Source organism: Idiotropiscis lumnitzeri, chromosome 1 (genome assembly GCF_059441095.1).
Source record: "Idiotropiscis lumnitzeri isolate Australia: NSW breed Sydney's pygmy pipehorse chromosome 1, RoL_Ilum_1.0, whole genome shotgun sequence".
Classification (NCBI taxonomy): Eukaryota; Metazoa; Chordata; class Actinopteri; order Syngnathiformes; family Syngnathidae; genus Idiotropiscis; species Idiotropiscis lumnitzeri.
The window spans coordinates 9,329,332-9,353,657 of NC_142391.1; the positions used below are offsets into that span (position 1 = coordinate 9,329,332).

A 24,326-nucleotide genomic window follows, 5' to 3' on the forward strand; every position below is an offset into this window, starting at 1 on the left:
CCCACCCTGCGTTATTTTCTCCTGTGCTGCAAACGAACACCGACACTGCACATCTTGGTGGATTACGCTGGAGCGAGGCTTCATTATGTAATGCCGCTCAGGCCCGGAGGCGCCTCATTGGAACGGCAGGTTTTTTGCTTGTCAACATTGCGGCCTATGGGGAGTTTTTGTCATGTGCGTGAGACAGTCAAGGCTGACAGGATTTCTTGTTTAACACTTTTCTTATTAATGTTCGAGTTTAATTTGAGAGCATAAAGCCAATTCCCCAAATCGTCAATGCTTTTCTTGGTAGCAGTAAGTAGGGGCCTGTTATTTATTCTTTTTTTTTTTTTTTCATCATAGTTGACATGGCTCCTTCTCCCCTGCCCAGAAGTCTGGCTGGTGAAGTAGTTTTGGTGTGTTTTTTACCATCATTTTTGAGTCACTCCTCGAATTTTAATAGTTTGGGCGTTTTTGTTATAGTTTTTTTTTAAAATTTTTTTTAATTTTAGTTTTCAGAGTGAGTGCATGTTTTTATTTAGTTTTATTTGTTTTGCTCAGAGGTGGGTATTCCGTCGATAGCCCATTTTGCAGACGTCTGACGGGACCCTTTAAAAAAAAAAAAAAAAAAAAAAAGACAGGCTGGTTACTGTCCGTTAGAGTAATTGTCTCTAATTGTACGCATGTATTTTTTTCCCATATATACCAAAATAGGACAGTTATTACTTGCCGTCTCATTTCGGGCTGAGTTAAGTGGGAAAAGCAGGGAGGTTATTCACATTCAACCGCATGCATGGCCGCCGCCCAGGACCGATGTCTGCGTTTTTTTTTTTTTTTTTTTTTTTTAAACTGACACTTGATGTTGGTTGTACGCAAAAAAAAGGACCATAACTCCCTGCCGACTGTTCAACTTTCCTTCTCCCTTCTAATGGCTGTTCTGTAAAAAAAAAAAAAAAAAAAATATATTCAAAATCAACCCTAAAGCTCATGTGGTAAATCGGCATACTTTCACTTTAATTATAGTTACTTTTAGGCAGATTTGTAAACGTAAAGATCTAGTTTATTTTTGTTTTTAAAAGCATTTTTGTTTTTATAAAATATTAACTTTTTTTTTTTTTTTTCAGTTTTGTTTATTTTGTTACTTTTCGTTAACTAAAATAACTGCTCAGCGTGAGTATTTGCATACCGTATCAACACAGCTAGGGATATTGGTATTGGGCTTCTGTGGAAAAATAGAACCCACCCCCCGCTGCACAAAAGGTCTGTCTGTTAAGAATCAGGCTGAAGATGCTGGTACAGGCATTTGAGTCATTTAATCACAATCATATTGACTCCTAACGGTTTTGTGTGCATTTGTTGTCGCGAGAGGCTTGCTCTAGAAACATACGCGAAGGATAGTTTAGCTGGCCGTTGGAGATGGTAGCTAGTGAAAAACCCGGCCCTATAAAACATTTTCATTGTTAGACCTACACACTGTGAATTTGTGAACGTCAAAACGGTCGTAAAGCGGACTTACAAGGTTATCATCGAATAGTGTGGATATAGTCATTACTGTGGTGCTAAAGAGGCAAGTACAATTTTTTGCACACTACTCTACGACTCGCCACAGCACTGAAAATTTCATGAAGGTCAAGCGGTCTTTTGAATGCAGCACTGGTATATCTGTGCAGATTGAAGATGCAAGATCTGTCAACTGTAAGCCATCACACATCTGCGGAGTCCGGAATGTTCTTGTCAAGAGGTCAAAGTAGTGCATGTGAAGTGTGTGCATGCTATGGACGTGTTGCCGAAACGTATTAGTGGCTGTGTAGGCGTTTCCAAGTGGGCTATTAGTGAGGCTGAGTGGTGAGCAGTGGTGTTTGTCTGTGCATGTACTTGAGGTGCTGCAGTCCCACAGCATTTTTCCCACCAAAAGAGAAAGTGAAGCAAGACAATTCAATATCTGCAGGAGGCTTTATTGCCTTCGGAGGGCGCAGACGGAATACAATATGTGCTGTGGTAGGATGCTGAACGTCGATGGTGTTCATATAATCATACGGCACACATTGTTGCTCTTCTCACTCCCCCCCCTCCTCCCAATGCAGCCACTTAATAGTAGAAAATCCCGATATTAGTCCATTTGATCTGCTTAAACTTCTGGGCCCCTTTTTCAAATTTCTGTGTAAATAAAATAAAACATTGAATATTAGCTTCATACATTACAAGGCCAGATTACACTTGCATTAAAAGTGTTTTAATGAATTTGATAAACCCTAATAATTTACGATCGTATTACAGTAATGGTCTTATGTGATGTAATTTTTTTTCTGAATTTATACAATAAACTTTTTACTTTTAGCCTACAAATCTATACAGTAAGCAATCTAAAGGCAATAACAAAAATCTGTCGTGCTGCTGTAACAGAACTCTGCAGAAGATTATTTTTTACAAGTTATAATGTAATCATAAAAACTTAAATCTGATTTATACAATGGCGCAATATTGGTCAACAGAATTACTCAGTGTGGCTTTCTTGGCGGTGTCACGCTAGTGTGTCAAATTGTTGCTGGACAGAACTCAAAGGGCTCAAAGACAATTGTCTCTAGGCTCCCCCAAAAAGTTGGCATTCGTTTTTGCATATTTAAAAAGAAATCGACTTCATTGTTAATGCCGCATATCATGAAGATAGTTAAGCCGATACTCAACTTAATTTATAAATTACTTCATGAACCACTGCTGCATGCAAAGTGCATAACTTAAGCAAAAATCAAAAAAACAGTAATGGCAATTTTCCCAGAATTCCTGATGTGCTTGTGAATGGGTTCCCGACTCAGAGGTGAAAAAAAAACTCGGACCCCCCTTACTCACTCAGGACAAGCGTTTAGCACATCACTGATTTAGCATGTCCCATGGAGTTATCCACATCTCTTTTTATTTATTTATTTATTTTAAATCTAACTGAAACCTCCACGTGCAGACACAGCGTGGCTCACCATCCAAGTTGGCTCTCTATAGTCTGCTAAAACAAATGTACAGCTTTGTCTCTTACGTGAATGCTGCTCTGCTTTCCAGTTCAGCAGAAGGCCCAACAAAATCCTGGAAGTCCAGTGGAAAAGCATCATAATTGGATGATGATTTAGAGTGTTTTGGCAGTGGCCACACTGTTGACAGGATTATTCACCTAGAGAACCGCTACGAGCGAAATAAAAGGCTTTTCTCCAGCGAGGGGAATGCGTCCTGTGCCAAAAGCTTCTCTATTGGCCGACAGTGTACTCCAACTAACCGGCGTCCATCTACTTGCGAAGCCAGTGTTTGTGGGCTTCCTAATGAGATGTAAAAGTTCTTTATGCATGATTTGGCTGCTGCTAATAGGAAGCTTTTGTGCATGCGTCCATAAAAGGGGGTGTCCATTCATCGAGACCGCCATGTCCCACATTCAAACTCCCTAAAAAAAGCCTCCTGAGCCTCCCACTTATCACACTTGCTGAAAAAACAGTTTGCAGACACGGGGAGGCTCCTCGGATACCTCCCACTGTACTTGCAATGACCCTCCACACAAAAATGCTCACGGCACTGCTTCAAAGTTCATAATGCGAGGACACGACTGCTACATGGTTAGCATGACTTATTCATGATGGCGCGTTACTGTCACACTAAATGTTAATTTGATATTTTTGCATTTCATCAAATTATGACAAGCTATCAAAAAGAGGTCATATGTCGAGCAGAAATGTGGCAAATAAGGCGTAAGCTATCACTTTGTGTCCCCAACTACGGAGGTGGATATTCCGTCATAGTTTCAGCAAAGTTCCTGAACAGGTTGGCACAAAGTTGAAGGGGCGGGGCCTGTTATGAGCGCTCCCGCAAGTGCACGGCAAATTAACACCTCGTCAGTCATGCCTTCTGTCGCTGATTGTTTTTCCTCGGGCGCAGTAGTTTCTTAAAAATCTAATTAAAGGTACCAGATGGTGCCAGAGAGGGGTGATATTTTTTTTTTTTTTTTTTTTTTTTTTTTCTTTCCTTCCTTCTTTCTTCTCCCCACACTTGTAATTCATTCATGTACTACTATAAGTGACTGTTTAAACAAATAAGGGGATTTTTTTTTTTTTTTGTTTTGTTTTATCATAGGTGTCCCCAGCACTACCGGCAAAACTCCCTAAGTAACTAATTCTGGAAAATTTGGAGGGAATAAAAGCAGTTGGCACGCATCACCATTTTCACAGATGAGCACATAACTGACTTGTCTGTTATAATAGGGCAACCAATTTTTTAAGACCCATACATGAAATTGAACACGAGGTCAGGCGTTTGTTTAAAGTTGACTTATCGGTCAAACTCCGGCGCTTGTCAGTGGATTGTTCTTCTGTTGCCAACCAAGTCTACCCCTGACCTTCCTGCCTTGTGGATCTTTCTAGAATCCCCTCTGTGGTCAGTCTTAGCATGCTTGCCTGTCCCAGTGGCTGTTTGTTGTTTTGCTACAGTGATAACAAATCTGTATAAATAAGAAACTGGGAGGGGAAGATGAGTTTCTTGTTCTGAAATGGATACAACAATGCTAGCCCAATATGCTAGAGTGATAATTGAATATATCATCCTCGACTCATTTCAGCTGCTTTTCTTTGGAGAATTTTCCATTTGACAAGTATTAATCCTTTATTTCCTTTTTAATAGCCCCAATGTTAACTGATGGGAAGAGATTAACTTCCTGAAGTAATGTCTTTTTTGAAGAATCTACATGTTGAGGTATCCAAGGCTGAGCTGCAGCCATCAAAGAGCCTTTTTCAGCTTTGATTGAATTACTGCAAAAAAAAAAGATTGGAATCATAGTGTGGCTCATTTAACTGTGAATGATAACACATTTTAAAAGAACATTAGGAAGCGAGAGTGTTATACTCCGAGATGACCCAGAGAGTGCAGATCGCATCTCTGGAGGCTGATGTGATGATTCAGAATAAATTCCGAAATATCAGCATGATGTGCACATTTAACGGCGCAGATGTTGCAAAACCTGCAGCGGTGTTATGTAACGCGACCCTGAAAATCACTTTCCTTCCACGTTTTCAGGGCTGCTTGTGCAAACCTTCGGGGATCTTGTTTGGAAATGTTTCTCGTTTGCACTTGTCCCAGTTTCACCCTCATCGTTCTGCTAATTAAAGAAAAATCGACTTGTCCTGTCATTGGCGGTTGTGCCTGCAATATGTTGCGCTGGAATATTAACTATGAAGATTATACCGTGCATTTAAAAAAAAAAAAAATAAATCTTTTGCAATTTCGTAAAGCAGTTTGACTAGCATTTTAAAAACTCACAAAATAATGTAATCATAACTGAATAAGCAGTTACTTTTAAATTCCATGATTTCTCGATTGCATTTCATGTGATTGTGGCTCAAACTCTCAAAGGCTTTATGTTTTGCATGTATTGAGACTTTCCTGCACAGCGCAAAACTTGGAGCCTTTTTGTCGTGACTGAGAAGAAGCATGACTCCTTGTAAATCTTCAGCATGTGGTGTTGCTGGGCGGGGCTCTGTGGCCTTATTATAAAATCCAATTTATGTTTAAATTGCCTCCACCGCTTTTGCTTATAGAAAAAAAAAATGACGTTCCAAAACATCATGCCAAGTTTTCTGTGAATGTAAATGGACACGGCATTTCTGTGGCAGTATTTAGCACAATTAACTCTGATTGCCTTCCACTTTTTCTTATTATTAAATTATTCTGCATTCGAACTCACTCGTCGCTTTTTTTTTTTTTTTTTTTTTTTTTAAACCTAGTCGTCAGAGGGGTCATAATCAATTTTCTTTGCCATGCATTGTTTAGTTAAGCTGTATTTAATCTGTATTTTCTAAAAAACGCGGTTCACTGAAAATATTTTCAGTCTATAAAAATATACGATGCATTTTTTTCCCCATTTACCTTCTTAATTTATGTAAATGGGTTCACAGTTAAATAAGTGAATTCAAACCTTTGCCCTGAAACTACAAACTTTGCATTTTGCATATTTTTCGCATTTTATGGCTCAGATGCATTGAACGGTCTTGCTTAAATTGGGCCGCCTGCTCGTTCACCATCGCACACATGCGTTGAATAGCTTCGTGATGCATTGAAGGCAGTTGCTAGGTAGAAATGAGCTGGCCTGGAAGTGACGCTGTGACTCAGTGGCAGCTGTGCTCTGTTGGACCTCGGTGTCCTGACGTGTGTGTTGTGACTCCCTAATGGTCTCTGGGTCAAAGCTGAAGCTGGCATGAATCACCGGGTCACAATTGCTAATCAACATGCCTCGCTTGGAAAGCCATGCGGCGCCTCTCCCGAACATGGACCTGCATCCCGAACAGGATCGTTGACCTGGCCACCGATTTTGCCCATTAGTCTTGCTCCGTTTAGCTGTGCCACCCTCCACACAAATCAGATGACCTTGAGTGTGTTTGAACTTGAAGAGGATGCACTATTTGGTTTCTGTTGAGAAGCAACTTTACTTTAGGGGTAACAAAAGTACTTAAGTGGAAGTAAAAAAGACCAACTTTGTACAGGGATGTGTGCTTAAGTACAAAATAAAAAGTCAATTGTGTCCTATAAAGTAAAAAAGACGGGGCACTAAATGTGTTCATAATTTTTTGATGTGAACTGACTTGCAAGAAACTGCTAATTAGTGTTAGTATAAGTGTGGTAGAATACTTTGACAATCAGATCTGTCCTTACACCTTCCCTTGAGACTACTTCTGCTCTAATAGTTTCATAAATAATTTGTACCACCAAGGACAAATCTATATACCCATGATTTTTTTTTTTTTTTAAATAAATCCTACAAGGTGCTTATCAATGAATTAACGCATTCACTAACAGCTGAGTAAAAAAATATGGATCTTTAACGTCTTTAGCCGTCAATGGTAGTAAATGCGTCATTTGGAATTGTTTCATTAGGAGAAAAGCGAGTCACTGTTTAATTCGATGGAAGAATCTGCGCATGCCTCAAATGCACAACAGTGCAGCTTTGCGAACTTAAACTCACTAGAGAACATTTCCTAAGTGCCTGATTGGTTTTAACCTTGTCCATATGGTATAAAAAAATTGTGACAATACTTATTCTAATGAAGCTTTTGATCTTTGTATTTGTTGCTTTACATGAATTTGGCGACAAAATAAACTTGGAACGTAAATGCATGCATAGATTTGTATTTTTTTCTTGACTGACTGACTGGACTGAATTTTTCTTTTTTTTTTTTTTGTTTTTTTTTTTGTGTTGATGAGAGATTTTTAACCATTCCCTTATTTAATGTGATTTGACTTGTCAGATCAGGTGCCTGAAGGGTGCGAGGAACCAGATTGTGTGTTTAACAGGTACTGACATGGAATAGTTTTATTGCTGTATTGCACGTTTTATGTTCCCCACAAATTTATTGCTGCCGTTAATTCGATTTGACAGATGAATGAGTGCCAATGAATCTTTTGATTTCTTTTTTTTTTTTTTTTTCTTTTTTGATTATAATGCCTATTTTGTACTTTTAATCTTCAGAAAGATTCTGAGATTGTTCCATTTGTGGGAAGCGGATTAAATCATTTGAAGAGTGTGTGGTGGCGCAGTTTCGTATTCTGACTTTTCGGTTTAATTTTGGCTCCCATGATTTCCAGCCGAATGTGGTCGCCCTGTGCATTAGCCCGTACTCGGGGCGCTTTCTTGACATTTATAGATAATCAATTAGCAGTGAGTGAGGCCTTTAACGCCATAAAACCCGCGTTGCGCTTTACCGTCTATTGATTCCATGTTTTCGACGGTTTGTGAAATTGAGCGCGCTTCGCCCAGACCACTTCAGGCTTGGTTCAGTTTCATTAAATGGCAATAAAAGGATGGTAATTAGACAAATGGGCTGAGACCAGGCATGAGGGTGACAATGTGATGAAGGCCAGGACCTCTGCAGCGAGAGGAGTCATCCTTTTAGGGACTGAGGGCACCAAAACGTGTTGCTGTGTGGCCTCATGGCGCTTGAGGGTGAGATTTTCCCTCTGTCTGCCGCGCCACTGGAATTTTATTACCTCAGCCAAGTTGGCGGTAGCGCGACTTTATTGCCAACATTGGAAATCTGTCACCCAGCGGGGAAGTCGCCTCTTTAATTTCACAGAGATATTAAGCGTGAAGACAAACCTCATCAGGTGAGCTGTTTCCAACAAGTGGTGCAATCGTCCGGTTTAGGTCACCTTAGGACATGCTACACCAAGTTTGGATTTGTGTAACACGATGACAAGTTAACCAGTCAGTGTCTCTGTTTACATGCAGGCAATGTTGGGGTTATAATTCTCAATTTTTATTTATTTATTTTTTTCCAGAGTCATTTGGAATAACGTGTTTACACAAGCGGGCATGGTTACCCCCCCCCCCCACCCCACATTTAAATAACCCAATTGAAATGTGGCAAACATCGCTCATACAATCACTTCCTGTACTACAAAGCCCAAGATTCCTTGCGGTTGAACAAGCACAGTCTCCGTTGCGATGAGGGTATTCCAATCGCCGTATGTTCACATTTGGGTTAGAAATGGAGTAACCTAGGCATGCCTTAAAGAATTAAAACAGAATAAAGGGCATTTTTGGGATATTGCAGACTTTTACATGGCTTCTAAAAACCTGAATATTGCCAATATTCGTTTTTTTTTTTTTTTTTTTTTAATTTTATTTTTGTTTTAAAGTTTGACTGCATTTAAATGTAATCAATGCAACAGGCTAAATGTGAAAATGAATTTAGATTTCAACATTAAAGTAAAAACAATACAATTTCTAAAATTACACATCTTAAACCTTAGACATATTTTCAAATGTTTCCCAGCCTCCATTGCAAATCATAAATGACGTATAAATTTGTCTTAGTAACGATTTCATTAAAATCACTCCCACCCCCCCCCCCCATCATCTGCCGTATGTGACAAGTTAAGCTGATGATATTGGTAATAAGGCATTTAAATAGTTAAGCTGAGGGTGATTAGTGATGGGAATAATTTTGGGCGGGTGTATACGCTCAACCTACGTAGCGTACGAGCATTTCTGCGCATTTGTTAGTGAATGAGGCCCAATGACTTGCAATGCATACCACCTCTCTCTTACTCTCTCTGTCTCGACCAGACAAAGCACAGGCAACTTTAAGGTCAGGTTTGCTGTGTTTGGGGGTGTGTGTGTTTGTGTTTGTGTGTGTTTGTGTGTGTCAGGCCACAACAAGTAATCCGTCCTTTCCTTACACCACCAACCATGACAAGAAATCCATACACATTGAAAGGTCAAGTGAACCTGAGCAGATTACATGCTAGTACGCAGGAGATGCTTAATGTAGAAAGTCTCCTGCCAGGAACGTATGACGACACAAACAGCAGAAGGGACAGCAACAATTGATTACGATTTGTTGCAGAGGCTCCCTGTAAACCTGGAATTGACACGACGAGTCAAAAAGAAATTTCTGTTGTGTTGTATTGCAACAGCACACAACACTTCCTCACTATTGAGCAGTTTAGAGCTGAACAATTAATTGTTTTTGACAACGCAATGAAATAGAATTTCAAATGCAGCAATTGTGAGGCGGCGTGGCGACTCTGCTTCGCTTTGGTCATCTTTTAGCTTTATCTTTTTTATGTATCTTTAATTTGCGTATCTTGTATTCAAGTTCTGCGCTTAGAAAAGGCTTAATCCTTAACTGTGTGGCTTGATTGGTAGTAATTAGCTTGGAAAATACATTAGCTGAAAAATATGCTCCTATATCACATTTATCGCAAGATTGTCAACACACAAGTATGTCCATGTTGGGTCCAACTCGACAGAATTTGTGCGGTTTACTTCTGAACAATAGACACACTTTGGACAACGAGGAGCACATAGACAAAACCATTGCCATAATACATAGCAAAAATTTGTAAGTGGTCGACCAGAAATGGCAAACATGGTGCACACTGGCATATCACTCCAAAATGTTTACGGTATATACTCATGCAAGTTTTGTAGAGCCCCCGTGTGCACAAGGACTGCCAGGGAGAAGAGGAGTCATTTACATTTTGAGATGGGACATGCCCTGCAGGTGACATTAAAAACTAATGCCGTGCCGAGTATTTTTAACAAGCATGAAAGTGGGAAATGAGCTTAATTGCACGAGGGAGGATCTGGATTTTTTTTCCCATTCATTTGATTTTATTTATATTATCTCCTTGTGCACTGAGTATGACAATTAAGTGCATTCTGATTCAGATAGGAGAACATTTGCAGCATTGTCCGTTCGAGGGTAGCTCGTGAAAAAGCACCATGTCTGCAACAGTTCCTGATCCACTCGTTCTCCAAAGTGTGTCTTGTGCCATCTAACGACCAACCGGCGTTACATCTTTCACATCAAAAGTTGGTAGACTTATTTCATAGTATAGGCTGGAAACGATATGGCTTCATTCTTTTATGATTAATGCTATTGATACATTCCGAACAGCGGAAGCTTTGTGTGCAAATCAAGGTGCAGTCTAGCCCATTTACAACACAAATAGATTGTTTTCTTTCTCTTTGTCAGTCTCATCTTTGGGTGCTGTGTGAAGTCTACTCAAAGAAATGTTTGTTTTGACATGTGGCCAGGCACAGGCGGCTGTGCCTACTTTTTGTTCCATCCTAAAGTCAGCAAATTTCTCACAAACCAGTGTGGGGCCAGGTTGTTGGAGCTATTGACCCACATAGATATGGATTTCCACAGAAGCTAAACTGGCTCTGACTTGTTTGCCTGCAGCTTAGCAAATATTGCCCGTCGGTGCTACAATAGGACTATCTAATAGATGTGCATGCGTGACACGGCTGCTTTCACCACCATGTTGCCAGGCCTCACAGTTGAAAACGGATCTGCTGTCAATATTGACAAGAAAGTATGCGAAGGCCAAATCATGCTCACTAGCCTCTTGACTCCTCGCACAAATCGCACTCGAACGGCATGTCGCCCGCGCATTCATCACCAAAGAAAGGCACGGCACTATCTTCTCCCTCCTCCTCTAACCCAATTACCAGCAGGCCTCACCGGCAAAATGTGTCGAGACGGGAGGGATGAACATCAACGCTAGACAGATGGTCCTGAGGCTTCACTACCTCAAACCAATCCCCCTGCAGATATCACACCAGGAGTCTCAAAATGAAGACGTATTGGGCGCAGGGAGTGCAACTTAAATTCAGTTGCCTCTCGCTCTTCTAAAGGCGAACGGACGGCTGGTAGCTGAGACGAGCGGTCATGCTTCTAAATTGGCAACGAGATAAAGCGACTTGTGCGGCGTGTGAGGCTTCCATAGCTGCTTTCAACTGTGAGCATCTTGCCTCAAAATAGCTCAGTGTTATCCGCTGTCGCGCTCTCGACTTTCTTCTTCACATTTAAGCGCCTGTCAAGGTTGCATAATGCTCGTAACTGTGACTGAGGAGACAGGAGCAAAAGTTTACTGGTTAATAAACAAAGCTAATACAAACAACACATACGTGAAAAGAATATTTTATTTTTTTAGTGTTTATATATTTAGTACTATCTAAAATTGTAATAAAATGATTAATGGGGGGCGGCACGGAAGGCTGACTGGTTAGCACGATGGCCTCTCGGTGAGAGACGGCATCGGTCGTGAGTTTGATTCCGACTCCGGCCATCCTGTGTAGCGTTTGCATGTTCTCCCCGTGGCTGCGTGGGTTTTCTCCGGGTACTCCGGTTTCCTCCCACATTCCAAAAACATGCATGGCAGGCCGATTGAACACTCTAAATTGCCCCGAGGTATGAGTGTAAGCGCGGGTGGTTGTCTCTGTGTGCCCTGCAATTGGCTGGCAACCAATTCAGGTTGTCCCCCGCTTACTGCCCAAAGGTAGCTTGGATAGGCTCCAGCGACCCTAGTGAGGAGAAGCGGTACTGAAAATTGATGGATGGATAATTAATGGGAAAGTTTTAAGTTTGGGGGAGGTGGCAAATTTTGCCTGCCCTTGGATTCTGAAAGCGGGTTCACCGTTCACGGACTGAAATTTACAATCCCTGTAAAAGAATTATACTGCACGGTAATTGTCTATAAATGCCACAAACGGCACCAAAGCACTACTTTATGAAACTCCAAATTGCCGAATTTAAATGTTGAACGGGCACTACGAGGGTATATACTGTATATAGATGGTGACACCAGATGCCACAAATGTTCAGCAAAGTGGATGTTCGTTAAGACTTCACAAGGTGAAGCATGTAAAACGTTGACGACTGAACAGGTTCCAGAGCCCAGACGTCCATTTCAAGGCTATTGCTTAAACGTCGCACGGGGCATTGGCACCCCATGGCCTTATGCACGTTCCACTTCCTGCGAACGTAATGGCCAGGTGTCCCGATACTCTTCCCCCGTCCGGTGCATCTCCCTCTTTCCATTTACGTCAGAAGTTAGATTTGTTCAGCATGCTGTAAAGCTAAGAGAGTCTCTCAGGTGCTGTAAATGCAGGAGGATGACAAGGTGTTTGAGGTGATGGCAACCTGCGCTGAATGGAAATTGCTTTTGCATGGCTCGTTTGAGTAAGCAATCTCCCCGGTGAACTAATGTGATTCGCTTCCTCCTGAGCAAATGACCTTTCTGCTCGTGGTGATTCATTTTTGACAGGCCCTTGGCAACCTCCGGCCCCCTTCGTGGTGCTCGGCGCAAAATCAGGACGTTGCTGATACACTTCATTTCAGACAGCTGCTCTTTTATTAGTAACCCCCTTTTTTTTAGTCCTCTCCTATCTGTACAGGGCACATTGTTTCTGAGTGGACTATCAGTGCAGACTCCTGTTTTTACTCCACTCAAGTCCTTGGCAACACGTGGAGTAGCTAACAACATACAATTACAAGAGGGGAGAACATCTTTTTCTGGCCTCCTTGATTCTCATCAGCAACAAGGTGAACCCATGCACCCCCGTGGATTTATTGGTCAGAGCAAGTTGCTCATCACTTGGTCTTTTTTTTTTTTTTTTTTAAAGGGAGTGACTTGACTTTTCTAATCCGGTACACCCAGCATTATCTACGGTGGTTTAGTCAAGCAAGACAGCCGCCCATGCCGGAGCTGGAAGTTGACAGACTTTTAATTGCTTGGCTCCTCTTATCACAGTTGCCATAGAGACGCTCACAAATACTCCATCCATCTGAACGCTCCTCTTTTGGGGCTCCTCAACTGGCCCAAACAAGCCACTGGTGTCCTCATCAACACTCTTAGACTCATCGTTTACATGCGATTGGTTCAAAGTGCGGCGCAGCATCCCAGCTGGACGCTTCTGGATCTCGGGGCGTTGCACCCCCCGAGGAGCTTCCGACTCGGTGGTGTTATCATTAAATTGGGGCGTCCACAAGGCAACACATGATGTGATGGAAAAAGCTCTGAAATTTTGCAAATTATAGCTCAACTTGTGATGTGCTCTGGTTATGAATTTGGACTTTTAAGTAGATTTGTCAGACATCTGTACTTGAGTTAATTTTTGGGACTCTTGCTTCTTGCATTTGAAATCAAATCTCTGCTATCTATTACCTGTCAAATAGTTGCTGATTACTATTTTCAACCTCCAGAGGACAACACAACTTGGACATAACGACAGAGTTGTAAAGTCGACTGTGGTTGATTTTTGAAAAATCTTTTGTGGACTTTAATGCGGATGAAAACTTTTTTTTTTGTGTTTTTTGTCTCATCTTATTAAACTTAATGTCCACTGAAACGAATAACTGCCTCACAAAGTGGAATGTGACATCCTGAATTGATTAATTCCACAGCTTGGCTGCAAACTGTGCATTGAATGCTGCATGAGCTACAAAATTAGCCTACCAGTGTCTTCAAGCAAAGACAATTGGTAAAGAAAGTTGACAAATAGTCACAGTCTGTACTTAAGTAGCAAGAAAGATATGAGTGTATAAAAAAAACAAAACTGGTAAAAGTAGTGATTTGACTCCTTAAAAGCACACTTGGAACGTACGTTTTGATAACTTTGTCCAACAAAAGAGCTAGCTAGCTAGTTTGCTTTTATGCTACCATAGCATGTTGACACAGATTTGCTAACATTGTGAAATAATGTTAAGTTAGCCAGTAAGGGGAAAAAAAAGACCTTATTTTATTTTTCAGATTCGCCATTTTTTTTGGACACTATCAGCTCCTGTTTTCGATTTTGCTACTCTTCACCTCAAATGGTTGGAGCGAACATAAACAGTTAGCCTTTAATAATATTTTGTTTCTCTAAATCTGTTGAGCAGTTACCCAATCAAGATCTCACCCACGGAAGACTTTCACGATTTACATTGTGGGGAAATAAAGTCACATATTTTGACAAAGGAGTAGAACACAAAAATGTTTTTAGCAAATACTTCCATAAAAGCACGATTGCCCAAAAAAAAAAAGTATGGACATTAACAAAAGATTTGTGCGTTTACTTTCTCACTATTTTTACATACTGTAGTTATGCAGCAAGCACAAATGCTAAGATGTCACTTGGCTAAAGATGCGTTGTTGCTTGCTCAAGGTCCTCAGTGGTGTCAGTTTGAGGTATGCACAACTTTACATTTCCCCGACAGACTCTGAACATTCCCCACATTTGAGGGATTTGTTGTTCCCCAGCTGCGTTCACTCAATTAACTTTAGTGCTTTTACAATCCATCGTGACAAATGATTACAGGGATTATAATGAAAGCTATTGGCTCCACTGTTGTGTGTAAAGTCGTTCAACAGCAGGAGCTGATTGTGGACAAGAGAAAGGGCTTTGCTATCCGCTTGTTCCTGTGGTGATGGCAATTTCATAAAGGGCATGGATGAGTGAACAACAAGTGTTTGGTGGATGGTGCTTGTGGTTACCATGAACAACGGCCAGATTTGACGTGCATGTGTATATTTACATGATGATGGTGTCCATGGGATCCCCCCCATCCCATGTCTCAAGGGTTTCAATCTGTTGTGATGAGCCTTGGTCTGCACTCGGTGTCAGATTCATCGCGACTTGGCAACCCAAAGCTGTGTGTGTATGTATAGGGGTGTGGGTGTGTGTGTGTGTGTGTGTGTCAGGTTTTAGGAGGGGGGATTTATTCTCACCTCACCCTGCAGAGCATCACACACCAGCTGGAACACATTCATTATTCACCCAGTATGTGTCAGAGGTCAAAATGGCACTCGGAAAAACAAGAGAAATGACGTGACAAAGTTGAAAATTCACCTCTAAGCTGCAAACACAAGGCACATTTCATGCTTTTACAGTACCGGATTTTGAGGACAATAAGTCGCACTTTTTGTCACTGGTTGTCCACTTCTTCGATTTATACTCTGGTGTGACTTATACAAAAAAAAAAATATTTCACAGACGGTCACGAGAGGGCACTCAAGACTTATGCACAGATATCTCCTACTCCTTACAATGACATGAAAAAGAGGAAATTCACAGACAGCCACGAGAGGGCGCTCTATATTTATGCACTGATAACGCGTGAATTTGATATTTGAATGATTAAAATAATCCCCGTAGGCCAGTTGTTCAGAAGTATCAGAATGGACTTTAAATAATCTATTGGTTCAGTTCTTAAATGGCTTAATCAAAATGAAAAACGGCTTCTGAAACAGATGTGCATGGAATTGACTGACAAACACCAAATTAAAAAAATAAATGAGTTCTCGACATATTTAAAAAAAAAAAATAAATAATAATAATAAATCGTTTCTGATTATCGCATCCCTTACTGCATCGTGAGTCAGGCACGTCTCTATTAGAAACTGGCTGAGGTGCATCACTGACCTCGTCAAAGAGAGGTTGTGCTTTGTGGCAACATTGTGCAGGACAAGACAAGCATTGTCGCACAGTGCTTTGCCCTCGCAATGTGCTTTGATTAACTGGAATAAAAATACACCCGATCACGTGATCCTGGATGGTAAAAACTGAGTTTATAACTTTGATCCAGATGACATCTTTTGAACAACTGGCCCCAAGTAAATAAAATCTGGCTTCAAAATCATGAAAAAACACGTTTTTAATCACCGCGCTTAAACCACGCCCCCGTCAACTGTCAGTCAAATACCGTCTTATCAAGCATTTTTCTTTCACCTGCATCCCTACATGTTAGAATGATGAAAATATATTGTTAAAGCCTCTGGTGTCTGGAATAAATCCCACCAAGTTGTGAAGCTTTCAATGTCATGGAGAGAGGTGCGAGCTCGCAAGCTAACCGGTGCACCTCTCGTTCTAGTTGGAGGCGGTCTTGCGTGCTCATGTGCATCGTCACCTTTTCCGCTAGTGTTGTCTGTCTGTGACTCTCAACAGACAGTTCAGAGAAAGTCATGTTTTTTTTTGTTTAGTTTTTTTTAATTATAGCGGCACACATTCAGCCCTCGGCTTACACTACATGACAGACATTAGATCAAATATATCCTGTAAGCTTTGTGTTCCAACATATTGCGGTCACTTGAATGACACTAAATACAATTGGAAAAGGGAAGGGAAAAAAATTACACTGTGTTCTGTAAATGATGGCGTCCAGGGAAGGTTAATTTTGTCATTTGTCATTTTTTGCACAACCTATCGAGCTTTTTTTTTTTTTATTTATTTTATTTTATTTTTAATTTCATTTTTCAGCAATGCATTTTGGATCATTGAACTGTTGAGCCCAGATGGAGATGCTATGATGAGATGGCTTGCATTTTGCTCCAAGAATACCTTGTACCCTATAGAGCAGGCGTGGGCAAACTACAGCCCAGTGGCCACATGCGGGCCATTAGACATTTTAATCCAGCCCGCCGAACTTGAAAAAAAAATTTAATGAATAAACCTTGTTGATGTTGTATTTTCTAAATTCTGTGGTTTTTCAAAGACATATATATTGTTGTAATTTTTTTTGTTCACTTGCATTTAAAATTAAATGCATTTTTTTTTTTTCTCCGATGAGGTGAGGTGACCAAAACACTCCATCCATCTGCTCCTGGTCCGGCCCCTCTGTCAAATTTTAGAACCCATTGTGGACCGCCAATTAAAAGGCTTGCCCACCTCTGCTATAGAGATTCAAGGCCAGATATAACAAAGAAGCCTCAGAAGCATAACCGATTTCTTCTAATGATAAACTTTCAGTATTTTTCGCTTGTCAAATATTTCAATAACTGGTGCGTGCATTTCTTTATTGGAAGTGTAGTAATAATTGAGCAAGTAAGGAACTAACTGATATTGAATGTAGTAATTTATATTTACAAATTAAATGTAGATATGATGAAACACTTTAATGAGAATTTTTAATATTTAAAATCACATTTTGCCATTTAAAAAAAAAATCTGCGTATTTCATTATAAGGCGATGGTGTTACTCTCCTATTCACTGACAAAATGCAGCTATAACTGTGCCCACCAAAGATTTTTAATACGAAATGAATAAAAGATGAGGACGCAATAACCCCCACGTAAACAATGTACTGTATTGCCTCCACCATGTGCACTGTTTGCATAATTATGTGCAACTTTGTCTAAACTTTTTAAAAATATTTATATTTTTGTTCCGATGGTGAGGTAGTCCAAAGATTTCCCGTTCGGATGTTGAGAAAGATCCACACTTTCTAGACAAGTGAATGCCTAAAATGAACTTCTACAGTATGTGTTACCCCAATTGCATGTTTTGAGACATTCAGAATCTGCCAAATCTTAGCGCATATTGTTCCGTTGGACGCTGAAGCTGTGAGCTGTGCAATGCTGTACATTAGCGACATGCCTGCAGGTGAGTACGGACCGATTCTGCAAAATGAACTTAATGTGCAAATCTGAAAATCAGCGGAGTTGAATCTTGATTTGATTGTTCGAATTCAGTCTCGGGTGGCAAAGCGAGAGGCAGTGGACCTTTCCGAGTGATACTCAAGTCTCAGCGTGGAGCACTGAGCTGGTTTAATAGCTTCATTACCAGCCAACATGGTTTGAAAAGGGCACGGGGCTTTAATGAGGTTTTTTTTAACCACCTGCCTATATCACATGCTTAAGTCACATATGACCCTTTAAGATGGATTTCCTGTTTGTCACCTATTTGAAGAAAGAATGTTGTTTTAAGTATGCAGACACGCGGGGTCGAAAAGGGAAAGATCAATTTGGGAACTCGTCAAAGCCGGACGCTTTTCCGTGATCAGAATTTACCTGCGAATCGAGCTGATCTTTTTTTGACTGTTCTCCCTTGTTTCACCGTGTTTGTTCGTGGTACTCTGGCTTCCCTCCACAGTCTTAAACAGGGCTAGTGATGTTGATTCAAATTATATTTCATACACACTGAACCCTATCATGTTTCTTTTAGAGAGCAGCTATTAAATATTAGGAACATTGTGCTTTGCTTTTTAAAGCTTTGTGCATTCATACCAATTTGCACACATGTGCTACAAATCCAAATATACTGTCTCTCTGTGTGACTTTCGTATAATGCATATATATATATATATAAGTGCGCTTGTAAGATACACAAGTGTCCTTCAGATAATGGCGAGAGCGAGGAACAAAGAGCCGTTATCACACGCTCGCAGCCATGTTGTGAACTTTTCAGGCATTCTCCATAGCTGCTATTAGTGCATACATGCAAGAGATAGGTGGTGCCCTCTCTGTTAACTGGGCCCCATGTTTCGTGTGTCGACATCCTGAAGGCAGGTAATGAGTTCTTCTCACGGCGCCGCACTTTAAAGTCCACGATAAGACGAGGGGCAAAAAGGACTTCTGGCTGCGTTGTCGTTTTGGGAGTGTAATTGATCTCAAATGATGTCGCTGTTGTCAAGCACACAGATGGTGGTGGTAGAATTGTAAAACTGATATACTATGCAAGCGCTCAAGCATGGATCTTAATACTTGTGGCGTTATCTCTCGGAGATTTATAGTCAGTTGAAGAAATTCATGTCATGTCACAAAAAATGATTGTAGCACAGTATGCATTCAAGATAAAATCCCAAAAGATCGTGACTGCAGGAAGTTCACAAATTTAATCACTATTATAGTTGTTGACTTTTTGTAATGACAAAACAGGTAAGACTGCCTTTATTAAATTAATTTACAAACGTGTCGAGTGAAATGTGTGAAAAAAGTGAAGTCTATAAAGAATGTTTGAAAAAATAATAAGTAGCCAATTTATGTGAATTCCAGAATTTTCATTTATGTTTTTATTAAAATTATGGTATGGTAAAAACTATCTTTAAGAAATAAAAGCTGTTCTTAAATCTCACTGTTAGACATTCACTTCTTTTAATGGAAAAGCTTTTTTTTTACTTTTGTTAAGCGGCGTTGTCTATCTGCTGATACATAATTATTAAAATAACTTGTAATCTAAAGTGGTTATTTTTACAAGTTATTTTTTAAAGCAAATCTGTTAACCAAGTTATTTTTTTTTAAGGTAGCTCGGGCAACACTGTCCATTGCACATGACATCATTGCAACCTTTGAGGTTGCACGGCTTGAAAAACACATGCTCACTTGGGCTGTGGAATATCATTTTGGGGGTTGGAACATGCATGAAAACTGAACAGTTCTTAAAGGTTAATGCAGTGTGGTTTTAATAGCTTCTTCTGTTATCGTAAAAAAGGAAGAAAATTGTCAACTGGAGCGCAAAATAACCAAAGGAGTCTGCTAACAACTTGGCTTGGTCTGGAAAACTTTGTTGTTTTTTTTCGTCCATTGATTCCTCAGAAGACTCCATTCAACGCCGCATATCAATTGCTAACCTGACCAGACTGCTTATGCTCAGAAACATTTCAAGGACTTGTTCACACCTGTCACATCTCTCACCAACTTGATTTAAAAACAATGCGTTTGTCCTTGAGTCAAAGTCTTCGACACTTGGTCCCTTGTGGCGTGTGTTCATTCTTGCGACTTGATGATGTGTTGTCTAATTTTAGATGGTGGGTGTGGAATGTTTAGGGCTCTGCCAGTATTGGTCATGTAATGTTGATCTGCACCCACGGCAGCATTTTTGACCTTTCTGCACTAGAGTACATTGAAATGATGGGCAGTTACATTTAAAGGAAATAAAAATGGTTGAAAAAAGTTGGTCTCTTATTTGCTGCTGTGACTTCCACTTTGCTGGAAGGACTTTGAAATGTGAGGTCACAAGTTCTCTGTTCTCAAGATTAGTGATCTTCTATACTAAACTCATTGAAGCATACAATTCGAGACACCGTGCAGGCTGGGAAGCACATGCCAAAGCAACAGGTGGCGCTATAACAACTGAGCAGATTCTCGGTCGTCTAGGTCGAAATGGGCAAAGGTAGAATTGAATCAGTCAGACTGGTGTTCACTGGCGGAGCTAGAGGGGTGGGGCGGCAGGGGCATTGCCCCCCACTCCCCAAAATATGCTTGGACTCCAATATGCTTTTCTGAAGAATTTTTGTAATTTGTATTTTTTTTTTTTTTTTTTTTTTTTTGTGCACACATGATCCTTGGCCCCCGAAGGAAAAAAAAAATCCTAACTCCACCAGTGCCGTTGTTCAAGAAGGAAAAAGTGCGCCGCACACGAATGTACACTTCCCACCTTCACCATTTCTCTTGATTTCTACCTATTTTTTGAATGCATCACCAGAAAATCCAAAATCCATTTTAGTAAATTTGACACGACACAATGGTGCATTTGTACAAAAGAGTGATATTCTAAACTGTTTATTAGTGTATTTTTAGAAAAGTCATTATTTCAGGGTGAATAACGTTTCAGACTTGTTTTTATTTTTTTTTAAGTTGGTTGAATTCCCAATTATAGTCCAGAGTTGAAACAAAAGCTATAGTCTGCTAACATTCTGCCCTCCTTACAGATTGAGGACATCGTCTCGAGAATACAAGATGAGAAAGCGGGAGGTGTCGCCATTCGAACTGTCAAAAGCTTCCTGTCCAAGATTCCCAGTGTGGCATCAGGTGAGCGCAACGCATTCTGTGCACGTTCGCCATCAGCGACGCAGCCCTCGGTAATGCGTTGATAGATGTGGCCAAACGTACGAGTCACGATGCGTAAAGCAAACTTGACCTTTTTAGGGCTCATTTAGATTGCCGCTGTCACAGCTGGCGACTGGTGATGTCGTTGCCTATAAGACATCTGTCACTGAGTAGAGCACCCGTAGTGGGCCGCTGACCTTGTCGCAGAGTAATGCCGCTATTTGCCTCGCTGCTGTTTTTGTGCGGAGGCACCCGCGATGCTTCATGTGTACGATCCATGAATCATCTTTGGCTCCTGGCCGCTTGAGTCACTCTTCTACCCGACGGCCTTCCAATCTCGCGCTGCAGCCTCTACCGAGCACATAAAGTAATATTATGCTGTCCAAGAGCAGAGAAAGCGCTTCCATGTTTAGACAGCTAGGACCTGCAGCTTTGCTCAGTGATGTTTTAATGTGAAAAATAATGGTAGGGTATATACCAGGAAAAATAAAGCAGCTATTACTTTGTCAATTTTTTGGGAGTTTTCAAAAAAAAATCACAACTGAAATGTAATTGACAATCACAATATAAATCATTAGTGTTCTTTTTCCAGCTCAATTAATTCCAACCATGTTGCTAAGCAGAGTTCGGAGCGTTCGAGGCTATTTGGTAGAGAATCTCAGTATGCTGCTGGTCAAAATGAGGCCCCCGCACTAATAGCTGAATTAAATGTTGGGTGCAGTCAAGTTCACTTGGATTTAACGTTGATACATTTGCATGCATCTTTTTTTTTTTTTTAAACATTTGCATAAATTTGTTTAAACTTCTATGCATTTCAAGCTTAATTAAGCCAGGCGTGGGCAAATTACGGCCCAGGGGCCACATGCGGCCCGTTAAACGTTTCAATCCGGCCTGCCAAACTTGGAAAAAAATTAAATGAATAAACCTTGTTAATGTTTTATTTTCTAAATACTGTGGTGTCAAAAACATATGTTGTAATGCTTTTGTTCATTTTCATTTGAAATTAAATGTATTTTTCTTCTCCGATAAGGTGAGGTTGCCAAAACACTCCATCTGCTCCTGTCAAATTTTAGAAACCAATGTGGTCCACCAATCAAAAAGTTTGCCCACCCCAGTATTTTTTTTAAATTTCAAAACCAATATTTTACACAAATACCATATTTTTTTTAGGAATTAAACCTCTCTTCGTTGCTGAACTCTTAGGCCTACTTCAACACTATTTTAAGAGCCATTAGTTTTTTTTTGTGTTGGTACTTGGTGTAAAAAGTGTGACAACCATTGCTTTAAGGTCAAGTCTGACAGTGTATCCCCAGTCTTTAACAAATTCAGATATTTACGTTGGAAAAATCTCACAGCGCACCACTGACCTGATTTCAAAATACATACGAAAATAATATATTCAGTTTACTCGCAAATATTTTTTTCCTTCATGTTTACGCGCCATGACTTGTGAGAATGGTAAAAGCTGGATTCACAAGTTAACTGCATCATCTAGTGGAAGAGCATTTAATGCTTCTCCCTTTCACAATACTTTGCAGGCAAACTGTACGTAGATGAATAAAGATGCGTTTGTAGTACATTTTCAGACCATTTAAGTGAAATTGGTTGATTTCTCACGGCTCATCTTATGATTTCGCTCAGTGGTTAAGAGTAACTGTACTAAAGTAAGAACTCCCCCCATAAATACTGCTCTGAATTAAATATAAAATACACATAATAAAAAAAAATGGTGGCATTTTTGTTTTTAAATCATTTTTAACTTTATGTAAAACTTTGTTGGATACGGTAAAAATTTATTGTATACGGCTTTATATAAAGTACTTTTTTTCTTTTCATTTATTTATTCTTTTAATTCAGTTAAGTCATTTCAATAGCCATCTTTCCCCCACTGGCAAATACATTTCCTCAATCCTATTGTGGAGTTTTTGCTTTCCTTTCACCTTTACATTCCAAAGTTGAACTTAGCTTCACAAGTTTAAAAAAAATATATTTTTTTTTTATTTACTTTTCTCAAGTTATTGCACCTTGCCTGAAGTTCTCTGAGATGGCCGTTTCAGACTGTTGTGACCTGGAACCAAAGTCAATTTCTCTTTAGATTGCAACCTTTGTGCAAACCGTTTCAGACATGGTGCTGTGACCCGTTTTAAAGCAATTTTCTCCTTCTGAACAGGGACGGACATTGTTCAGTGGCTGATGAAAAACCTCTCTATCGACGATCCAGGTATGCGCATGGTTCCTGTCATTAAATGCAACCACGCTGGCGTTCGGTTTTCAAAGCTTCCCTTGTCTCCATAGCTGAGGCCATCCACTTGGGAAGTCTGATTGCTGCTCACGGCTACATCTTCCCCATCTCTGACCACGTCCTGGCGCTCAAAGATGATGGAACCCTTTACCGCTTTCAGGTGACTAAATCTTCATGTGCGTTTGTGGGCCTCTGAATAATATGGTGACTGGGTTTATTGTTTGTGGTGTTAATGACAACAATCCTTGCTAAGATTACAATTCAGCCCACCCAAAGGTTGTTCCTTTTTTTTTTTTTGACATGACAGGTGGATTGTTGAAAAAGCGCCACCAGTGGAGGCCTGTTATATATTTTCATCCGGCTTGGTATTCCAAATTTTGATTGGGTCAAAGGAACGCTTGCCTCATGATGGAGTTTTAAAGCCACCAGAGTGCATATCCCACTTGGCATATGTGTCTGCTCATGTCTTTGTAACGCAACAAAACCACATTCTCACTATCTAAGAAAATGGTCGGTAAACAATCTACTAAATTTTTCCCCTTTATAGTTAAAAAAAAAAAAAAAAACAACATTTAAGCCCACGTTTCAATGTGCGATTTGCTTAATTTCTTCAAACAAGCATTAAAATAAATTCCACCCCTCCAACAGATTTTTTTTCAACTGATATCCTGTTGAAAAAAAGTCCCTTTACAATTGTTTAAGGCGCAACAATTGGACCTAAGGCTTGAACCATAAAAGAAATTGCCATTGTCACCGGTACTATGAAAATCAGTTGGGCATCTCACTATTTGAAACACTGAGTTAAAAAAAAAAATGTGCACAGATATGTATCACTCCCCCAGTGTGGTCATCAGGTCTTACAGTGGAATGAGGCGCGGGGGGAGGGTGCATTTCGCAGCTTGATGGTCGAAGCCGTTTTTGAGCCTTGTGGTTCTGCAGTAAACTTTAATGTCCTGTGAAATGAAAGAAGACACAAACTTGAAAATGCCTATATCCAAGTTGAACACTTGTACTGCTTGTAGTCAAGCAAGGTGAGAGCCGGCCCCGCCAAATCAAATTCTGCTTACAGCCCCGTGAAGGTTTGGGTCAGCTCTCGGCGTCGCACTGCTGGTTCATTTATCTGTTGTCAAGGAGTTGAGGGGAGTTGAGAGATTTGTGGCTTGGAAACTCATGCCTCAGGTTGAGAGCTCCTAACATGTTGATTTTTTGCAATGTTGACGATGAAAATGTTTAGCACAAGTCACTCAGTAATTACCTTGCACCAGACAC

The 24,326-nt window shown here is 40.3% G+C and overlaps 1 protein-coding gene across 5 annotated transcripts in view; it reads left to right on the plus strand.

The window, feature by feature from the left end:
- Nucleotides 1–24,326, plus strand: part of LOC148343097 (regulator of G protein signaling 6-like) — a 40,798-nt gene that overhangs the window by 7,171 nt on the left and 9,301 nt on the right. For all 5 annotated transcript variants that reach the window (XR_015846507.1, XM_088315343.1, XM_088315336.1 and 2 more), the window contains exons 3-5: nt 20,698–20,797; nt 22,986–23,036; nt 23,111–23,217. Coding sequence is in view for 4 of the 5 variants with exons in the window: in XM_088315343.1 (XP_088171469.1) it covers nt 20,698–20,797; nt 22,986–23,036; nt 23,111–23,217 (258 nt within the window). In the remaining variant the exon portion in view is untranslated. The remainder of the gene's footprint in view (nt 1–20,697; nt 20,798–22,985; nt 23,037–23,110; nt 23,218–24,326) is intronic.